General features: G+C 43.0%; 1 protein-coding gene and 1 pseudogene across 4 annotated transcripts; one reads left to right on the forward strand and one right to left on the reverse strand.

The window, feature by feature from the left end:
* The first annotated feature begins 1027 nt into the window (after positions 1 to 1027).
* On the forward strand, positions 1028 to 17054 carry SLAMF7 (SLAM family member 7). 4 transcript variants are annotated; one of them, XM_005903892.3, is made up of 7 exons: positions 1028 to 1130; positions 9038 to 9370; positions 9488 to 9760; positions 9973 to 10089; positions 10979 to 11082; positions 15154 to 15216; positions 16046 to 17054. In XM_005903892.3, exons 1-7 carry the CDS (start codon positions 1082 to 1084, stop codon positions 16115 to 16117), a joined length of 1011 nt encoding a protein of 336 aa, XP_005903954.2. In that variant the 5' UTR covers positions 1028 to 1081; the 3' UTR covers positions 16118 to 17054. The 4 variants fall into 4 exon arrangements, with proteins under 4 accessions (XP_005903954.2, XP_070219087.1, XP_070219108.1 ...); XM_070362986.1 differs by having other exon boundaries at positions 16519 to 17054; XM_070363007.1 differs by lacking the exon at positions 9973 to 10089.
* An 898-nt stretch (positions 17055 to 17952) lies between these two features.
* LOC138987291 (nucleolin-like) lies at positions 17953 to 20276 on the reverse strand (annotated as a pseudogene).
* Between the last annotated feature and the right edge of the window lie 481 nt (positions 20277 to 20757).

The following is a 20757-nucleotide window of genomic DNA, read 5'->3' on the forward strand; positions in this document are numbered from 1 at the left end:
TCCAAAATCACTGCAGATGGTGACTGTAGCCATGAAATTAAAAGACACTTACTCCTTGGAAGAATAGTTGTGACCAACCTAGATAGCATATTCAAAAGCAGAGAGATTACTTTGCCGACAAAGGTCCGTCTAGTCAAGGCTATGGTTTTTCCAGTGGTCATGTATGGATGTGAGAGTTGGACTGTGAAGAAGGCTGAGTGCCGAAGAATTGATGCTTTTAAACTGTGGTGTTGGAGAAGACTCTTGAGAGTCCCTTGGACTGCAAGGAGATCCAACCAGTCCATTCTAGAGGAGATCAGCCCTGGGTGTTCTTTGGAAGGAATGATGCTGAAGCTGAAACTCCAGTACTTTGGCCACCTCATGTGAAGAGTTGACTCATTGGAAAAGACCCTGATGCTGGGAGGGATTGGGGTCAGGAGGAGAAGGGGACGACAGAGGATGAGATGGCTGGATGGCATCACCGACTTGATGGACGTGAGTTTGAGTGAACTCCGGGAGATGGTGATGGACAGGGAGGCCTGGCGTGCTACAATTCATTGGGTCACAAAGAGTTTGACATGACTAAGCAACTGAACTGAACTGAACTGAATACAAATATCTTCTCCCACCACATGGCTTTTCTTTTTACTATTATAATGATTTCTTTTGATTAAAGAAGTACTTAATTTTGCTGTAATATACTCTAAGCCTTCATTTTCTCATCTGTAAAACTAGGGATTATGGAAGTATTTTACTCACAAGATTGTTATGAGGGATACATTAAAGAATTCAGGTACTCCTGGTACTCTGAAAAGCTCAAGAGATATTATTTTATCTCCAGTGCAACTCTCTCATTCTCCATAACCTTCTATTTCCTTCCATGTTCTCTCTTCTGAATCTCTGAGAGGTCCTATGGTATAGCAAAAACAGTTGACCATATAGCTTTAATCATTAGTGATTTAGTCATTCTTTGTGAACATAGGTGAAAAAGTCACTAAACGTGACTCACTATCCCATGACCCCGCCTTCTAACGGGGGAAGAAATATAAACACTACAGAAGGGAAGTGCGTTTATTTCAGTGGCTAACACCCAGAAAGCAATATGCTTGGCGCCCCAGCATGTTTCATCTTTCTCCTCTGCCAGCTCACAGGTGAGTGCAACCAGATCCTCTTATTTTCCTGATTGCCTACCCCATCCTGGGTGTAGCTCCAAGCTCCTGGCTCCACTCTGAATCTCTGGCTCAACTCAGCAGGCTCTATCTCTCATGTAATATTTTTTTGTTTCCTGTGGTATCTGAATCACATATGGCAGAAAGAGACTGCAGGGACAGGAGAAGGAATGACTTTGGGGGTTAACTGCTCTTCTGACTGTCCCAGGGAAGGAAGGGCTGAACGAAGTGGTGTTGGGTATCAGGAAGACCTGTGTTCTAACCTGGAGTCTGCCGTGAATTAGATGAAAAATGTCATCTTCTCCAGACCTCAGCTCTTCCTCATTTTGAGAGTAATTTTAAAAACAAAATGAGATGCTGAGATGGTACAAGTGTAAATTTCTTTACTTAGAAATATGTATTTTAAATATTTTTATTTAAATATATTTATAACATTTATACATGTATTTCTATGTTTTATATTTTCATTGTTGTTTAGTCGCTAAGTCATGTCCAACTGTTTTGTGATCACATGGGCTGTAGCCTGCCATGCTCCTTTATCCATGGTATTTCCCAGGCAAGAATACTGGAGTAGGCTGCCATTTCTGTCTCTAGGGTATCTTCCTGACCCAGGGATCGAACCTGCATCTGCTGCACTGGCAGGCAGTTTCTTTACCACTGAGCCACCAGGGAAGCCCATGTTTCATATTTACATCAATATAAATATATGTTATTTAGAAAAATATTTTAAATGATTATGCATTTAACAATCATTTTAATGGCAGAGAACTTTTGAATTTTCTCTCTTAACCCAAGCAATGCAATCAGTGTCTACTTAGAAAACCAATCCTTTCCTCCCCACCACCAGAGCTCTTGAAGTGTTTTGCATCAACAGACTCTCACCCTCCTTGAGTTCTTTAAAAGTTTCTGTTTTTAGGAAGCACCTGGTCCTGGTATAGACCCCCACTTTAAAACCTCTCCTGAACGGAAATGGTGATCAGAAGTGGAACTTGGGGATGGTGATGTGGGGGGAAACATGGCAGGACTTTTCAAAACCCAGGTGCTCGCCTGAAACCTGACCTGGGGCAGCAGGTTGGTTGGAGCAGCCCCTGCTCCAAGAGACTGTGGCAGCCTGCATGCTATACCTCCTGTGATTGAAAGGACAATCCAAGATTGTTCTAGACCTTCCAGGAAGTAGGACCATGGAAGGAGTGCTGCCCCTGGACAAGAAGTCCTGTGTTTGATAGTAACTATATTATTGTGAATAGGTTTCTTGGCCTCTGAAACTTTTTGCTTACAAATTCATAGCAGAAAATGAAACCTAACTTGCAAATTATTGTGGTGTTTTAAATGAGATATCAAATGCAGAACAATAAATAATAAATCACCATTTATTAAGCTCGTATTACACAAGGCATTTTTCATACAATTTCTTCACAAGTTTTCAAGATAGGTATTATTATCCCCAAAATGTAGCCTCTGAGAAGTCAAATGTCTTAGGCAAGAGGAGGTAGAGCAGAGACTGAGTTTCCAAAGCTAGTGCTCATTTCATCACAGCAAACTAACTGGCTAACACTGTACTCCCAGGAAAAGTGCTTGATAAACATGTACTTGAGCTGAATCTTCCCCAGGGATTCCTTCTCTCTCCAGGTACACGAAGCCAAGGTAGGTGCTGGAAATGCCCAAGAAGAATAGGTAACTCCATTGTCAGAATGTGGATGCACCAACCAAGAATCACCCTAGCCAAATTCAGAGGGACTAAGGAGTAACTCTTGCAGCCTCAGTATTCTCATCTGGAAAATGGGCACAATTTTGTGGTGATTCTATTATACAATAGTGTTGAGGAGAAAGTTAATAAAATGAAATTAGAAAAAGTGGGTGAGATGGTATTGGGGAGATGTTGAAAAAGACAAGAAGAGAAAAACAAGAAAAAAGGTTTGGGAGGTCACAACCCAAAGGAAAGGCGTGTAGCAAAGGGGAGGAGCTGTGGTCCCTTCTTGTTATGAAGAGCATCTTAGGGTTGACTCTCCTGGTGCAAAAAATATCTGAGACTTGGCCATGGCAAAAAGCAAAGGGTCTTCTCTCCCAGCTCCCTCCACTTCCAAAAGTAGCTGGGAATGCTCACTGTAGGAGCTATCTCCCTGTGCGGTGGCTGGACATACTCTTTTGTTGTGCATTAACCAGTTACTGATGTGTATGCATTAGGGTCCAGACCACCTTCTAAGAAGCTTACCTTGAAAGAAGCCGCCCAAAAGAGGTTTTGGGAAATCTCACTTTTAGTCATTCTTGTAGAAATGAGACCCAAAAGTAGGAAGCGTTCTCAAAGCCTGTCTCTTATACCACTACTGCCTGCTTCCCCTGTGCCCCCCACCATGGTTCAGACTGCTGTGTGCTTCTCTCAAAAACAACCTTCACATCTGTATTCACCCTTCACCCTCACCCAAACTCTGGTGAATAAAGGTTATGCCTTTTCTCCTGTGAGACTTTAGAATACTGAAACTCAAAGCAGTAGTGGGAGGCAGAAGTGGAAAGAATGAGGTCTTTAGAGAAGGCCGAGGAACAAACTATCTCCTCTTGTCACATCTGCCACTTTCCAGTTTGGGGTCTTGGGAAAGTGACTCAACATCTTGGAGCCCCAATTTCTTTATCTATAAAGTTCAGCTTAACCTCTATCACACAGAGTTGCTTTGAGGATCAAGAAAGGGAATACTCATTATACCAAGTATTCATTGCTGGAGTTATTATTACAGAGGAACCAGAATGGAACCCAAGTCTCCTGACACCCAGTTAGCCCAGAGTTCTGTTTTACACTGCCCCAAGCTGCTTGAGAGGAGAGGTCATCTCCACTCATCCCTGGATGAGATCCCAGACCCCATCACCACAGGATCTGGAACCTAATGCCTGTAGATCAGTCATCTGCTAATTCACAGCAAAATGGTATGTCTAGTCAACTGCTAGGGGAATAGCTCCTTCTGGGGAATTTAAAGTGGAAAATAAAATGACAATCATGGTGGAATTTCAAGGGGTTAAGTGTGAGAAAGAGTTGAAGACTTTCTCAGGGAAGGGCTTTGAAGTAGGCTTTATGAGTATTAAACATGATTTCGATAGACAGAGAAAAGGATAAAGCACCAAAAAAAAGTGTGAGTTAGGACAAAAACAGGGGATCAGCTGAGGAGGGAGTTCTGGTTGCATGTCTGGTAGTTAAGTGAGTGGCCATCCAAGGCTTCAATCATCCCACAGCATCAACTTTTGCTTGCCTAGGAGCAAAAATCCTGGGCTTCTCTAGATACAGTCAACCTGGGACGTGTAATACCCCTGAACTAATGCCAGAGGAAGGCTACTACTTGAGTTGAGTGCCTGTCAGTCTTATCCAAACCATTTTGCTGCTACAAAATGAGGAGGGAGTGAAATGGATGCAGAGGAGGCAAGTTACAGTATTTACTGCACTGATCCAGGTGGGAATCTCATGGGATCCAAACCTCCAGGCCTTATAGATAAATGGGAATAGCCACCCATTCTCTAGGCTCTTCTGATCATACATGTTACATCCCCCATCCCCCACTGTGTGTTCCCTAAGTACCTGTCACTTCTCCTTTCACAACACATGTTGTTACTTATTTAATGACTCTCTTCCAACTCCATGAGTACAAGGATCATGATTATTTTGCTCCCCATTTATACCCTCCAATTCCTAAACAGTATCTGGCCAAAATATGGAGCTAAACAAACTCTTGTTAAAAGAAGGAATGACTGAATGAGCAGAGCATGACCTACCTAGGTGTAGTAAAACTATAGAGGACCACACACTGAAGGTGGGGAAGCCATCCAAGAGAGGGAAGCTTTAGTTCTGTCTTAACACCTGAGAAGAGAAGTGTCTTGTTTCTGGATCAAGAAACAGTCAACTGGGAAGAGGAAGCAAAATTGGTTAGGATTTGCCAGTCCAGCCCCCTAACCTCTGAGCTCACATACAGGAATGGCATGGAACCACTTTTCTCCTTTATGATGCTTCTTCTCATCCTGAAGATACAATAAAGACAGAACAATGTCCTCCATCTAGGTTCCCGTTGGCAATTTGCACTGTAATGCCCTCCAGTTTCATTCTAACAAGGAACAACGAATTTGAAGACAGTTTTTGTATGTTCACAAAATTCACATTTCTTAAAATGTACCCTGGGGAGATAGAACTGCATATGTAGAGATGTAAAAAGAACAATTATTTACTTGTGGCTTAAGTGTTGCATGAGTGCTAAAACACGAAAGTCAAACTCTTACAGTTTTATCACCCCAACACATCAAATGAAAAAAAATATACTGAAATGTACCCTAATCCAGGAAATTCACCTACTTAGGGGCAAGTCATAGCCAGTCTTTACTTGACTTCAAAATATTCACCCCTTTCATCTTGCGATTGAAGTAAAAGAATGAATGCATTAATTGATAAATCAAAAATTCAAAATAAAATTAATTTTTGTCTGTAACATTTACTGGGACTATTCTGACACCTCATGAGATGACCAAAGAGAAAGCAATGAAAAATCATCTTTCCCTTAGTATTAGAGAAGCAAGGAGGGCAGTTAAAAAAAAAACCTGCTTACTTAACAGGGTGATTTGACAAAGGCTTGAGCGATCCAAAGTATATATCCACTGACTGATATAGAGAGGAAAAAGTTTGAAAGAAAAAACCAACTCTTAAAGAGCATTCACCCAGGAAGAGAAACCAGTTCTTGCAGAGATAAATTTAGCAAATAAGTTGGTCAAGACCTGTAATCAGAGGACTAGGTCAACATTTGGTAGCAACAGATTCCCTTACTCTGGGGCATTGATAGAACTGCTTGCACCTGAAGGATGGTCAAGAAAGGACTTGAATGGGAATTTGGGATCCAGTGAGGCCCCTGGGATTCAGAGTGGACACCTAAACCCTTGAGGGAACTGAGGATGGGGAGTAATGGAAAGGGCTGGAGCTGTAACAAATGCCAAGGGACCTTCAAACTGAGCTGCAGTGTAAAGAGTTCAGGCTCCAGGGCTGGAATGACATTGGGTTAAACCCTCAAATTATCACCTGCTAGCTTTGTGCTCTTGGACAAGTTACTTGAGGTTTTGTTTTGTTTAAATCAAATCCAGTTTACAAACTTTTGCTATGAAGGGCCAAATAGTAAATATTTTAAGTTTTGCAGGCAGTATGATTTTTACCACAACTATCCAATTCAACCTTTGTAGTGGAAAAGCAGTCATAGACTGCTGCTATGGAAAGAACATGGCTGTGTTCCAATAAAACTTTATTTTCAAAACAGGGGCAGAACAGATTTGGCCTATGGCCTATAAGGTTGCTGATCCCTAATAAAAGGACCAAAACTAATTTTCAGGATTGCTCTAAGTCACAGGTGTAATATTTACAAAAAAAAATTTGACACAGAATAAACCCTTAGTAACAGCAAAATAGTTATTTGGGAATAATACTTTCTAGGGTAGTTGAGTGTTAACAGGAATTATAATTTTAGATAAAAACTTCTTCTGGCATCTCAGATGGTAAAGAATTTGCCTGCAATATGGAGGACCTGGGCTTGATCCATGTGTTGGGAAGATCTCCTGGAGAAGGGAATGGCTACCCACTCCAGTGTTCTTGCCTGGAGACTCCCATGGACAGAGGAGCCTGGCGGGCTATAGTCCACGGGGTAGCAAACAGTCAGACATGACTGAGCAACTAACACTTTCACTTTCAGGCTTTCATGATTTTAGATATCTGAATAAGCCAGTTGCAGGAATTTGGGTTTTACTAGAAGAGTTATGAGTTACATGAGTGCTGGGGTGGTAGAAAATACTATGGTAAGAGATCTAGCTGTGAAACAAAAAAGAGCCTGAATGATTGGTCAATCAGCACAGGCCCAAGTAGGCACAGTGCCTGGGACCCACATTAGTTTTCATTTTAATTTTTTTTTAATCTGAAGGAAAAAAAATATTGCAATAATAATGACTATGTAGTAACAAATCTAACAGGTGTTACATCCATTTTTATACCAACACAGCACAAAATATAAATTTTAATATTTTATGGAAGAATGACCAACTAGGAAGGAAAAATAACTTTAGGTTTTTACTTTTACAGAGAACATCTTTAAGGAGAAGACTTTGGTTCTGATTTTAGTTTTTCCACTATTTCTGAACCTTGAATAACTTCTACTATTGAGTTTTCTCATTTGTAAAATATGCTGTATAAGGTCTTAACCCTGTGAGTACTGAGGTAGCGTCTGCCTCTTACCATGTATTTCAGTAAGTCACTTAACGTCATTGTGGCTGTGGTTCCTGATCTATAAAATGAGACTGTGAAAGAAAAAAAAATTCTTCCTGTAAGCATTGGTTTGGGTTACATGAGATCAGAGTCGGGGCTTTCAAACAGCTAATCCCTATCTAAGTTCCCTCACTGCTACATCCAGAGGCCAACCTTCAGATCTTAATAGATAGAAGGTGACTTATTCCTCATACTTGTTTACTAGAAATACTCACTTGACCACTTCTGGAAGCTTTTTCAGCAGCCATTCTTAGCTATTTTTCACCTGGAGACAAAAAAATCAGTGATGGTTGTTTGCAAGTCATGCTTTTTGAGGTGAATTAGTATTGCAGTGAAATAAAAATTGGGGAAACAGTGGGCATTAAAACCCTACTACAATTCCTGATAGTTCAGAGTAAGCATCACAAGGTAGCCTGGGCATATTTCAGAGCTCCCAGTCACCCATTTTTTCCTTTTCACTCAAGAAAGGATACTGGAACTCAAGTGAATGAGAACCTCATTTAGGGATGATCTTGAATTCCCTCCATTCTATTATAAAATAGAAAATTTTTCCATTGTGTATATAGACCACAACTTTTTATCGATTCATCTGTTGATGGACATCTAGGTTGCTTCCATGCTCTAGCTATTGCAAATAGTGCTTCAATGAACAGTGGGATACATGTGTCTCTTTCAATTTTGGTTTCCTCAAGGTATATGCCTAGGAGTGGGAATCCTGGGTCATATGGTGGTTTTATTCCTAGTTTTTTAAAAGAATCTCCATACAGTCTTCCATAGTGACTGTATCAGTTTACATTCCCAACAGTGCAAGAGCGTTCCCTCTTCCCCACACCTTGTCCAGCATTTATTGTTTGTAGACTATTTGATGATGGCCATTCTGACCGGTGTGAGGTGATATTACCATACATAAAATAGATAGCCAATGGGAATTTTCTGTATGTTTCAGGAAACTCAAACAGGGACTCTGTATCAATCTAGAGGGGTGGGATAGGGAGGGAGATGGGAGGGAGCTCCAAAAGGGAGGGGATATATGTATACCTATGGCTGATTCATGTTGAGGTTTGACAGAAAACAGCAAAATTCTGTAAAGCAATTATCCTTCAATGAAAAAATTAGTTAATTTTAAAAAATAGAAAAATAAATCATCCTCAAAATTCTATGTTACCATTGTCTTTAAGAACTTATAGCTTTCTTCTCAGTGCTCTGGCTTGTGCTTGAGAACCTCTGTCCCAGGTCTTGTAGACTGTCACCTTCCTCATCTGCATCAAAATTGGCTCTCCCAGGAGCAGCCTGGAAGTCCTACATGGAGCTTGAACAGTAACCTCCCTACTTGTCCTTCTACGGGAACTTGTCAAGACTGCAGCTGGGTTTCACGGTGTACCTCAGAGCTTGGTCTTTTCAACCAGAGGTCTCTGGAAATGGGGTGGATTTACCTGCCATCACCCCTTTCAGGCAGAGAATTCTGACCTCAATGTCTTTGTGTAAAGAGGTCCCAAAAGGTTTCCTGGGGCTGGCTAGGTTAGACTGAAAGGGTTTCTTGGGACCTTTCCGAGACCCAAAGGGAGTGAGTAATTGGTGGCAAAGGCAGGGATTGGGTTTATTTTATGGTTCTCTGTTTCTGCAGGGCCAGCAGCCTCTGGAATCCCAAAGAAGCTGGTTGGTGCCATTGGTGGGTCTGTGATTTTCCCTCTGAATCTCTCAGTAAATCTAGTTGACAGCATTATCTGGGTCTTCAATTCAACCACTCTCGTTACCATACAGCCAAAAACAGCAGGCAAAAAAGCCCTTGTCATAGTGACCCAAAAGCGTAACATGGAAAGAGTGAATTTCCCACATGAAGGCTACTCCCTGAAGCTCAGCAGACTGAAGAAGAACGACTCAGGTATCTACCGTGTGGAGATACACAGCTCAACCCTCCAGGATCCCCTCACCCAGGAGTATGAGCTGCATGTCTATGGTGAGCAGAATCAGGTCCGAAGGCGGATGACTGCCTTCATAAAGTGGTGAACTCCCTGATATTGAAGCTGTTCAAACAAAGACTGGATGTCTATTCCGTTGTCTATTTCTCTTACAGAGTACCTGTCAAAGCCCAAAGTCGTCATAGGTCTGCAGGAGAATAAGAATGGCACCTGTGTAACCAATCTCACATGTTCCATGGAACATGGAGAAGAGGATGTAACTTACAGCTGGAAGTCTCTGGACCAGACAACCAATGAATCCTACAGGGGCTCCATTCTCCCCATATCCTGGAGGTGGGAGAAAAGTGACATGACCTTCATCTGCATGGCCAGTAACCCCATCAGCAGCAACTCCTCAAACCCTATCTTTGCCCAGAATCTCTGTGAAGGTGACTGTCTCTCCTCTTTCTCCAGGAGTCCCTGTTCTTAAGACCTATATCTTCTTCTCCTGGTTCCCATGTGAACAAACCTTTTGTGAAAACTAGAAGCCCTGGGGAAATCATCAGACTGGGAGGAAGGTTGCAATTGCTCTAAAAGCTGTGCCATTTTCCCTAGCTGACTCTTCTCCCTGGCTGTGCCTCCACCCGTTCTCTTTCTAAAGGTGCTGCTGGGGGCCAGGCTCCCTACGTGGTCCTCTACGTCCTGTTGTCGTTCTTCCTGCTCTGTTCCCTCGCACTGGTGTTAATTATTTTTATCATACGAAGAGAAAGAAAAAAAGGTAGAGTATGTACTGTTTACCTCAATCTTGCATCTTTTCCCTCATTCATTTAACAAGCATATGTTGGACTGTGTGCCAAGCTTCGTGCCTGGCACTAAGGATGCAGAAATGAAGAAGCCACAGTCTGTCCTAAAGGACAGGACCATCCATTGGCACTTGGTTCTGCAGTGGAGAGAATACTTTCATTTCTATCCTAAGGCCTTATCAGTCCCTTCTCCAGTGCCTGCCTTCTCCTTCCCCCCAGAGGGACTTACTAGTGTAGCCCTTCTGCTGACACAGGCCCCACACAGCTGACTCTGCTCCCCTGACCAGAAGGCCATGGCCTCCAACACTGAGGTCCACAGACCAGCACACTCCAGTCAGCCCATCCCTGTCAGAGCCCCCAGCCCATCCCAAGTCCCTCCACTGGATCAACTCCAGAGATTTCTCTTCACTCCCCACCTCAGTCTAGATACATTCCTCTTGGAGAAGGCATTGTCTGTCTTTCTCCATGCTATATCCCATGTCCCTAAACCCTGCTGATTTGTCTTTTTGGGTTCCCACTGATACCGTCCACTGAGGGTATCAGGGAGGGACCTAAGCATTGGTTAGGAATGAACTGCAGACACTGAGATCTTCTTTCCCTCCTGGAAACACTGAGGAATCATTTATGATCTCCTCTGCTTCCTATTTAGAGTTTGGGAAGCAAAGTGATGAGGGTTACCAGTTCATCTTGGAGTTTTCCTGGGTTTAGCATTAAAAGGCTCATGTTCTGGAAAACCCTTCAGTTACAGGAAAATCAGGATGCTTGAAAATCACCCTAAGTGGGTTATTCAAATAGGATGGTGTACCAATAAGGGTGGCCAGTGGAAGGAGGACCAGCTCTGATTCTCTCTCAACTTGTTTTCAGAGATCATTGAAGAGAAGAAGGAACTGGACAGTCATCAGAAAACTCTTCCCTTCCCTCCCATTCCTGAAGAGATGCCCGAGTATGATACAATCTCTACTTTTAATGTGAGTTCTTTCCCATTTTTTCTGGGGCCTGATTCTCCTCTGAGTCCCGCCTTTGTTTAGTTGAGCTTTTTCCAAGGATTCGGACAACATGAGAAATGAGAATGTATAACCCTTGAACCCAATGCACTTTATCTCTTCCATCTTTTTTTTTTATTCAATTTTAATTAAAAAAAAATTATACATGTGTTCCCCATCCTGAACCCTCCTCCCTCCTCCCTCCCCATACCATCCCTCTGGGTCGTCCCAGTGCACCAGCCCCAAGCATCCAGCATCGTGCATTGAACCTGGACTGGCATCTCGTTTCATACATGACATTTCACATGTTTCAATGCCATTCTCCCAAATCTTCCCACCCTCTTCCTCTCCCACAGAGTCCATAAGCCTGTTCTATACATCAGTGTCTCTTTTGCTGTCTCGTATACAGGGTTATCGTTACCATCTTTCTAAATTCCATATATATGCGTTAGTATACTGTATTGGTGTTTGTCCTTCTGGCTTACTTCACTCTGTATAATAGGCTCCAGTTTCATCCACCTCATTGGAACTGATTCAAATGTATTCTTTTTAATGGCTGAGTAATACTCCATTGTGTATATGTACCACAGCTTCCTTATCCATTCATCTGCTGATGGACATCTAGGTTGTTTCCATGTCCTGGCTATTATAAACAGTGCTGCGATGAACATTGGGGTACACGTGTCTCTTTCCCTTCTGGTTTCCTCAGTGTGTATGCCCAGCAGTGGTATTGCTGGATCATAAGGCGGTTCTATTTCCAGTTTTTTAAGGAATCTCCACACTGTTCTCCATAGTGGCTGTACTAGTTTGCATTCCCACCAACAGTGTAAGAGGGTTCCCTTTTCTCCACACCCTCTCCAACATTTATTATTTGTAGACTTTTGGATCGCAGCCACTCTGACTGGTATGAAATGGTATCTCATAGTGGTTTTGATTTGCATTTCTCTGATAATGAGTGATGTTGAGCATCTTTTCATGTGTTTGTTAGCCATCTGTATGTCTTCTTTGGAGAAATGTCTATTTAGATCTTTGGCCCATTTTTTGATTGGGTCATTTATTTTTCTAGAGTTGAGCTGTAGGAGTTGCTTGTATGTTTTTGAGATTAGTTGTTTGTCGGTTGCTTCATTTGCTATTATTTTCTCCCATTCTGAAGGCTGTCTTTTCACCTTGCTAATAGTTTCCTTTGTTGTGCAGAAGCTTTTAAGTTTAATTAGTTATATGCCAATAAAATGGACAACGAGGAAGAAATGGACAAATTCTTAGAAAAGTACAACTTTCCAAAACTCGACCAGGAAGAAATAGAAAACCTTAACAGACCCATCACAAGCACGGAAATTGAAACTGTAATCAAAAATCTTCCAGCAAACAAAAGCCCAGGTCCAGACGGCTTCACAGCTGAATTCTACCAAAAATTTAGAGAAGAGCTAACACCTATCCTGCTCAAACTCTTCCAGAAAATTGCAGAGGAAGGCAAACTTCCAAACTCATTCTATGAGGCCACCATCACCCTAATACCAAAACCTGACAAAGATCCCACAAAAAAAGAAAACTACAGGCCAATATCACTGATGAACATAGATGCAAAAATCCTAAACAAAATTCTAGCAATCAGAATCCAACAACACATTAAAAAGATCATACACCATGACCAAGTGGGCTTTATCCCAGGGATGCAAGGATTCTTCAATATCTCTTCCATCTTTATGGATTCTTTCCTGTGCAGGAATTGATGGCCTTTGGTTCTGACCCAGCCGGGAATGCTAACACTGTGATCCATGGAATCACTCCTTCCCCCCGGCACAATGGCCACTCAGCAGGCCTGATCCCTTTTGTATAGGACAGTGGAGATAGAAATGTGATTTATTTATTTATTTATTTTTACTTTACAATATTATATTGGGTTTGCCATACATCAACATGCATCCACCAGGGGTGTACACGTGTTCCTTTAACATATTTGAGTTATGGTGTCAGAAGGTGGGCTTCAGAGATGCTTTTTCCTCTGAGGCAATTCAAGGAACCAGCAGGAGGAGGCTCAGATGTTCCACACCCAAGACTTCCCATGTGTGGGTCATCAAGCTTCAGTGACCACAAGGTTAATTCAAAGAAAACTCTTTGAAAAGAAAATCCCAAGATAAAGTTGAAAGAAATCCAAATAACAAGAGACAAATTGGGGACTTCACTGGTGGTCCAGTGGTTAAGACTCCACACTCCCAAAGCAGGAAGCCCGGGTTCAATCCCTGGTCAGGGAGCTGGATCCCACACGCTGCAACTAAGAGAGCCTGCACCCAGCAATGAAGATCCTGTGTGCCACAACTAAGATCCAGAAGAGCCAAATTGATTAACTGATTATAGAAAAATGAGAGAGAGAGGCAGTTTTGAGACAAGAACTAGATAGACAGCTTCAAAAGGTCCCCTGGGAGCAATCATTGTAGCCAAGGCTGGGCTTGCTCCTTAGGGGTCATAGTGCTCTTTCCACATTGGCCCACTTAATGAAAAAGTTAAAGCACTTTAGAGCCTCAAAAATCTTAGTGTTACTTCAGCCATCAATGCCTCTGGATCAGGATGCATCTTCTTACACTTATCCACAACTTTTCCAAGAGGAGTCATTACATTTCCTCTTCCAAGTTGTTGATGTTCTGAGAGCTCCTTCCTTCCTTACAGGAGAGACCTCTCTGTGCTCCACTCAGCCTGACTTTTGTCAAAACTAATCACTTTCCTAACATCCCCCTCTTCTCCTGCTCAAGACACATTCCCTGGAGACCACAGTACTGTCCTCGATGTTCAAGAATAAACTTTACTGACCCAGGATATCTGTCTCTGGCCTGGGAGGAGCTTTTGTTACTGTTGTCATCATTGTTTTATCCCTTTCTGATTTGAGTTTGTTTGCAACATTAGCAGTATTATTTCAAATTATCCTTTAATCACTTGGGAGATTCATAGCTCACGGGACTTATTTATCTTACGTATTTATTAGGTGATTTAAACAGAACACAGTTTAAAAATAATGCAGTTGCTTCTTGAAAAAAGTCATTAATAATTACAATGGCAGTCACGGGCAAGAATACTTCTTACTCCCTGTTCCTGCTCCAGAACCCTCTCTTCCCTCTCACCATCTCTTCCCACCTCTGCTTTCCCTTCTCCAGATTCTGGATGCCTCTTTAGCCTTGTCTATGTGACCCAGGGTGTTCAGTTCAGTTCAGTTCAGCTGCTCAGTCGTGTCCAACTCTGTGACCCCATGGACTACAGCACTCCAGCCCTCCCTGTCCATCACCAACTCCCAGAGTTTACTCAAACCCATGTCCATTGTGTCAGTGATGCCATCCAACCATCTCATCCTCTGTCATCCCCTTCTCCTCCTGCCTTCAATCTTTCCCAGCATCCGGGTTTTTTCAAATGAGTCAGCTCTTCACATCAGGTGGCCAAAATATTGGAGTTTCAGCTTCAGCATCAGTCCTTCCAATGAATATTCAGGACTGATTTCCTTTAAGAGGGACTGGTTTGATCTCCTTGCAAAGTCCAAGGGACTCTCATGAGTCTTCTCCAACACCACAGTTCAAAGGCTTCAATTCTTTGGCATTCAGCTTTCTTTATAGTCCAACTCTCCCATTCATACATAACCACTGGAAAAACCATAGCTTTGACTAGACAGATTTTTGTTGGCAAAGTAATGTTTCTACTTTTTAATATGCTGTCTAGGTTGATCATAACTTTTCTTCCAAGGACCCAGGGTGTAGGTGATGATTTCTTTTGCTTGTTTTCTGCTGCTGCTGCTGCTAAGTCGCTTCAGTTGTGTCCGACTCTGTGCGACCCCATAGACAGAAGCCCACCAGGCTCCCCCGTCCCTGGGATTCTCCAGGCAAGAATACTGGAGTGGGTTGCCATTTCCTTCTCCAATGCATGAAAGTGAAAAGTGAAAGTGAAGTCGCTCAGTCGTGTCTGACCCTTAGCGACCCCATAGACTGCAGCCTACCAGGCTCCTCCGTCCATGGGATTTTCCAGGCAAGAGTACTGGAATGGGGTGCCATTGCCTTCTTTGTCTTTGTTTTCTAACAGGGCACTATTCCAGAGGAAAACCCAGCCAATACCATCTATTCCACTGTGCACATAGCCCCAAAGGTAAGAACCCTTAGGGCTGAGTTTCATCTTAGGTGTCCCATCCTCTTTTCTTATTCAAGATTACCTAGAATTTCTTGGGCCCCAGGGATTTCATTTTCCCTGGTACTAAAAGGCACCCAGTATATCCCATTCCTGTTGCTTAAGTTTACAAGTATGTGGGGAAAAGGGGAGAATTGTGTTTTAGGAGTTGAAGTGGGGATAAAGTGGAACAAATAGAGTAGGAGAGAGGTTCCAGGTAGGACTGATAGGGAAAATCAGCAAGAGCCTTACTGAGGGCATGGGGAAAGGTCCACGGCTTCAGCTGTGCCTGGGAGAAAGGGATGGATGGCTGGGGAGACAATTCCAGCTTATTTCGGGTCACTTGTAAACCGGAGGCAGGAGAACATTCCTCTTCTTTTCCAAGGTCTAGCTGTGTTACATCTAGTTTGCACCTCCCCCCACAGTCAAATTACTACCAACACAGTAAGTTTGTAAATCTTATTCCTTCAGAGATCACACTTGGTGGAAGCAGGGATACCTTCCTTTCTCATCTTCAAACCAGATCAGAAAATTGAGGATGGGGCAAGCACTGTGCTTAGTAATAGGAAAGGTTGGTTTGGATAGATTGTTAGAAGGAAAGTTCAGTCCATTAAGCATTCAAGATAAATGTGGGTTAAGCTTGAGGGATAGTTTTTCTAAGGTCAAAATGATTAAACAGAGGAGCAAGCACAGTGGCAGGGGTTGGGTTGAGTACCCTTGGCAGTGAAGTGTCTGGGATGGTGGGGTCTCCTGGGAGGATCCAGAGCCCTGCTCCCTTACAGCATTCTTCATCTTTATGTCTGCCCGACAGGTAACAGAACCCCACTCCCTGCCCATGTTGTCAGATACACCAACGGCATCTTTCTATAACAATGTCATGTAAACAGACATGTGCTCCAAAGAAAATGATCACAAGAATTCACATCAAGGAAGAATGAAGAACACTAACTTTCTTCCATAGTAAACTATCCCTTATGCTACTTCAGAGTTAAGAGTTCCTAATCTGGGAATTCCCATGTGGTCCAGTGGTTAGGACTCTGTGCTTTCACTGCTGGGGGCCCAGGTTCAATCCTTGGTTAGGGTACTAAGATCCCACAAGCCATGGGGTGAGGCAAAAAAAAAAAAAAAAAGAGTCCCACATCCTATCCACTGCTGACAAATCTCCTCAAACCCCAAATCCCTCCCTGGATATTTGACTAGGAATTTATTGGCCAATTCAAAGCAAGGGTCTTAGAAGCATCTCTGTTGAAATGTTAACACGGATTCAAACAGCTCCCTTTCCAGGGCTTGGAGATGAGGAATACACCAAGTGCTTGGTTGCCAAGAGGGCAAGAACTTCAGGGTGGCCAGCCGACCTTAGCAGCAGAAGCAGAAGACAACAGTCAGAGGGGATTGATTTACTGACTCATCAGTGACATGCTGAGCTCACGAGTGCTGTGCTGAGCTCACACTTATTTTGGTCAGATGTACTCTCTGTGACCCTGAAACTGACCCTTCAGGAACTACTTCCCTGGGCAGTGGCAGCAGGCCTGATCACAGATTTCTGAAACCCAGGGGGTCAAGTGTGGATACACAAGACTTGGGAGTCAAAGTGCACAAGGAAAGAGAAGCCGGGTGGAAGACAGTTTGGCTGACTGGAAACTCAAACAAGGAACATGCCGAGAGAGAACATTGCTTTTGGATATCTTTCTGGATACACAACTTGAATGGAAATGTTGGGAACAAATCTGAGATCCCAGGTCTGGGGGTGTGAAGGGTCTCCTTTATTTACGGGAAAACAACTTCTGCATTGGGGAAGTGTAAAAATAAATGTCACTTACAAAGAGGAAGGTCTATTCATTTTCGGAGCTTTTGCTATTTCTGTAAAAACAATCAGCACAAAATAATCCTTATGCCAAATAGACATATTTTTGAGGTGACAAATTCTGTTCCCCTTCATGCTGCTGCGGCTGCTAAGTCACTTCAGTCGTGTCTGACTCTGTGCGACCCCATAGACGGCAGCCTACTAGGCTCCCCCGTCCCTGGGATTCTCCAGGCAAGAACACTTGAGCGGGCTGCCATTTCCTTCTTCAATGCATGAAAGTAAAAAGTGAAAGTGAAGTCGCTCAGTCGTGTCCGACTCTTAGCAACCCCAGGGACTGCAGCCTACCAGGCTCCTCCATCCATGGGATTTTCCAGGCAAGAGTACTGGAGTGGGGTGCCATCACCTTCTCCAGTTCCCCTTCATAGATGTGTCCTTTCTGAGACACCACACCCAGTGGAGTGATATTCACATGGTAAATATTGTAAGTGATTGTATTTATTACTACTTTTTTTTTCAGAGTTCTAGGACTTTTAATTTGTCCCAAAATTGCTGAAGCAAAAATCATGATAAAACATTCTGCTTTCCTTTACACCCCCAATGCAAAAAAAAAAAAAAAAACTCCATAGAAAAAAAATGGTTTTGTACATGGGAAGAAACAATATAAATTCAAAACTTACAGATAAAGGTTAGCTCTATCACTCATCTCTTTAAAAAGTTTATATGAATATCCAGTCAACACCAACAGGGTTATCTCCCTTGAAATGTTATCTATATGGATTTCCAAGCAGACCACAGGGCTGTATACTGTCTTGGAATGTCCTCAGAAGGCTCTGTCATTGATCAGGTAGCACAGTAAAAACCCCAGAGTCCTTTCTTTCTAATGGAAGAGAGAGAGGAGACAGGGATAGAAGAAACTATTCAAACTTCGTCTTCTTTCCTTGTGGCTATGGTTTCCTCCTCCTCCTCCTCTGCCTTCTCAGAAGCCTCCTGGCCCTCCAAAGCCTCCCCGGCCTCTGCCACCAAATCCACCTTGGCCACCTCTGCCACCACCTCGGCCTCCAAAGCCACCTCTGCCTCCTCAGGCCACCAAAGCCACCTTCACCCTTAGGTTTGGCCCAGTCCAAAGTGACTTTGTTCCCTTCAATTTCACCATCTTCCCTGGCCTCCTTGGCAGCTTTGGCATCTTCCTTGCTATTGAAGTCTACAAAACCAAACCCTTTGGAGGATCCAGTCTCCTGGTCAGTGACTATCCTTGCTTGAATAGAGCCATCAAACAACTCCTTTAACGTCTCTTCTGTTTTTATCCTGAGAGACCTTTGACAAACAGAGTTTTGGATGGCTGGCTTCTTGCATTAGGTGATCCTGTGGGTCCTTGCAACTCCAGTCTGATGGCTCTGCCCTCAATTTCCCTTTTATTACATGAATTTAAAGCTTCTTTAGCATCTTCAAATGAAGCAAATTCTATAAATGCATACCCTTTAGATATGCCATTTTGGTTCTGGGGTACCTTGATATGAGTTGCCTTCTCAAATACTTCCTAAAGAATGTCTTCCGTTGCACTATAGGAGAGATTGCTTAAAACCAGGGTTTTTGATTCACCACTGCAAGTGCTATTCTTTCCATCTATATGGTCTTGACTTTGACCTTTCTGTTTTTTTTTTAACTATGTTCTATTTTATTTTTTTAATATAAATGTATTTATTTTAATTGGAGACTAATTACTTTACAATATTGTATTGGTTTTGCCATACATCAACATGAATCCACCTGGATCGCCCATCTATCTCTGTTTCTTGCTTTTCTTTCAAGGTTTTTTCTGTATCAGCTTCTGTCTTAAATTCAATATAAGCAATCCCTTTACTCTTTCCATCCTTGCTGACTAATCTGATCTCCACAGCATCTTCAAACACTTCTTTTAATTCATCCTGAGTAACTTTGTAAGGCAGATTTTTAGCCAAAAGTGTTCTTGCATCTCTATCTTTCTTACTGTTTCCCTTCGGTTTTTCTAGTTTAATTTCATTGCCAAAGACTTTTAAACTACTGAGTTCCAAGGCTTTTTCCAGGTCTTTGGCAGATTCAAAATCCACATAGCCAAACTTTCTAGACACACCAATTCTGACATCGACAACAGCAAGATCATTTTTAGCAAAAAGGTCACTGATACCTGTTTTCAATGCAGGAGCAGATTTATTGAAGTTCAGGTTTCCAACAAAGAGATTGGAAGACGTAGTTGGTTCTGTGTTTCTTGGCTTCAGGAGCTGCTTTTTGTTTGGCCATTTCCTTCTTTCGTTTTCCAGGTGCTTCTTTGACAGGCTCTTCTTCCTCTTCCTCCTCCTCCTCCTCTTCCTCCTCCTCATCATCCTCTTCATTATCGTCATCCTCTTCCTCCTCTTCTTCCTCCTTCTCCTCCTTTTCTTCCTCATCATCCTCATCATCCTCCTCCTCTTCATCATCGTCCTCCTCCTCCTCCTCATCAGCATCATCGTCATCTTCTTCTTCATCTTCAGCAGTGCTCTTGGCCTTCACAGGAACAGCTTTTATGGGAGCTTTCTTTCCTTTGGCTGGTACAATCTCCATAGGTTCCTCTTCGAGTCATCTTCGTCTTCCTCCTCCTCCTCCTCCTCCTCCTCATCGTCATCCTCGTCATCCTCATCATCTGTGGCAGGAGCAGCACCAAAAACAGCAGCTGCCTTCCTCATGGCTGGCTTATCCTCCTCTTCATCATCTTCCTCTTCCTCTTCACTGTCATCTTCATGTTCTACATCACTGTCTTCTTTCTTGGCATTCTTGCCGTTCTTTGTTCCCTTGCCTGGGGAAGCTGCTCCCTTCTTACCAGAGGTGCTACCAATGCTTTGTCTGGGGTGGCCCCCTTTTTGCCAGGTGTTACCACTGCTTTGGAAGGTGTAACTGTCTTCTTGGCTGGTGTAGCTGCTGCCTTTTTTGCCAGAGGTGACAGCTGCTTTCTTTGCTGGTGTGGCAACTGCAACCTTTTTTGGGGGGGAAACCATCATCTTCTTTGCAGGAGTTGTGGTAGCCTTCTTGCCTTTTTTTGAGGGATAACAACCTCTTCTCTACTCCTCTCATCATCTTCATCTTCTGACATTTCCTCATCTTCACTATCTTCTTATACCTCCTTTGGGGGAGGAGCCATTTTCTTGGAGTCACCTTGATTTTTACCAGCCTTTGCTTTGGATAAAAAGGCTAATCTCTTCTTGCTACGTTCTTTAAGCACACGCATTTTAAAAATTACACCTCCAGCCAGAATTGAACCTTGCTTCACCAAACTGTTTCTCAATGAGGACTACAAGTGGACCACTGTTCAGTTCAGTTAAGTCACTCAGTCGTGTCCGACTCTTTGTGATCCCATAAATCGCAGCACGCCAGGCCTCCCTGTCCAGCACCAACTCCCGGAGTTCACTCAGACTCACATCCATCAAGTCAGTGATGCCATCCAGCCATCTCATCCTCTGTCGTCCCCTTCTCCTCCTACCCCCAATCCCTCCCAGCATCAGAGTCTTTTCCAATGAGTCAACTCTTCACATGAGGTGGCCAAAGTACTGGAGTTTCAGCTTTAGCATCATTCCTTCCAAAGAAATCCCAGGGCTGATCTCCTTCAGAATGGACTGGTTGGATCTCCTTGCAGTCCAAAGGACTCTCAAGAGTCTTCTCCAACACCACAGTTCAAAAGCATCAATTCTTCGGTACTCAGCCTTCTTCAC

This window comes from Bos mutus, chromosome 3 (assembly GCF_027580195.1).
Source record: "Bos mutus isolate GX-2022 chromosome 3, NWIPB_WYAK_1.1, whole genome shotgun sequence".
Lineage (NCBI taxonomy): Eukaryota > Metazoa > Chordata > Mammalia > Artiodactyla > Bovidae > Bos > Bos mutus.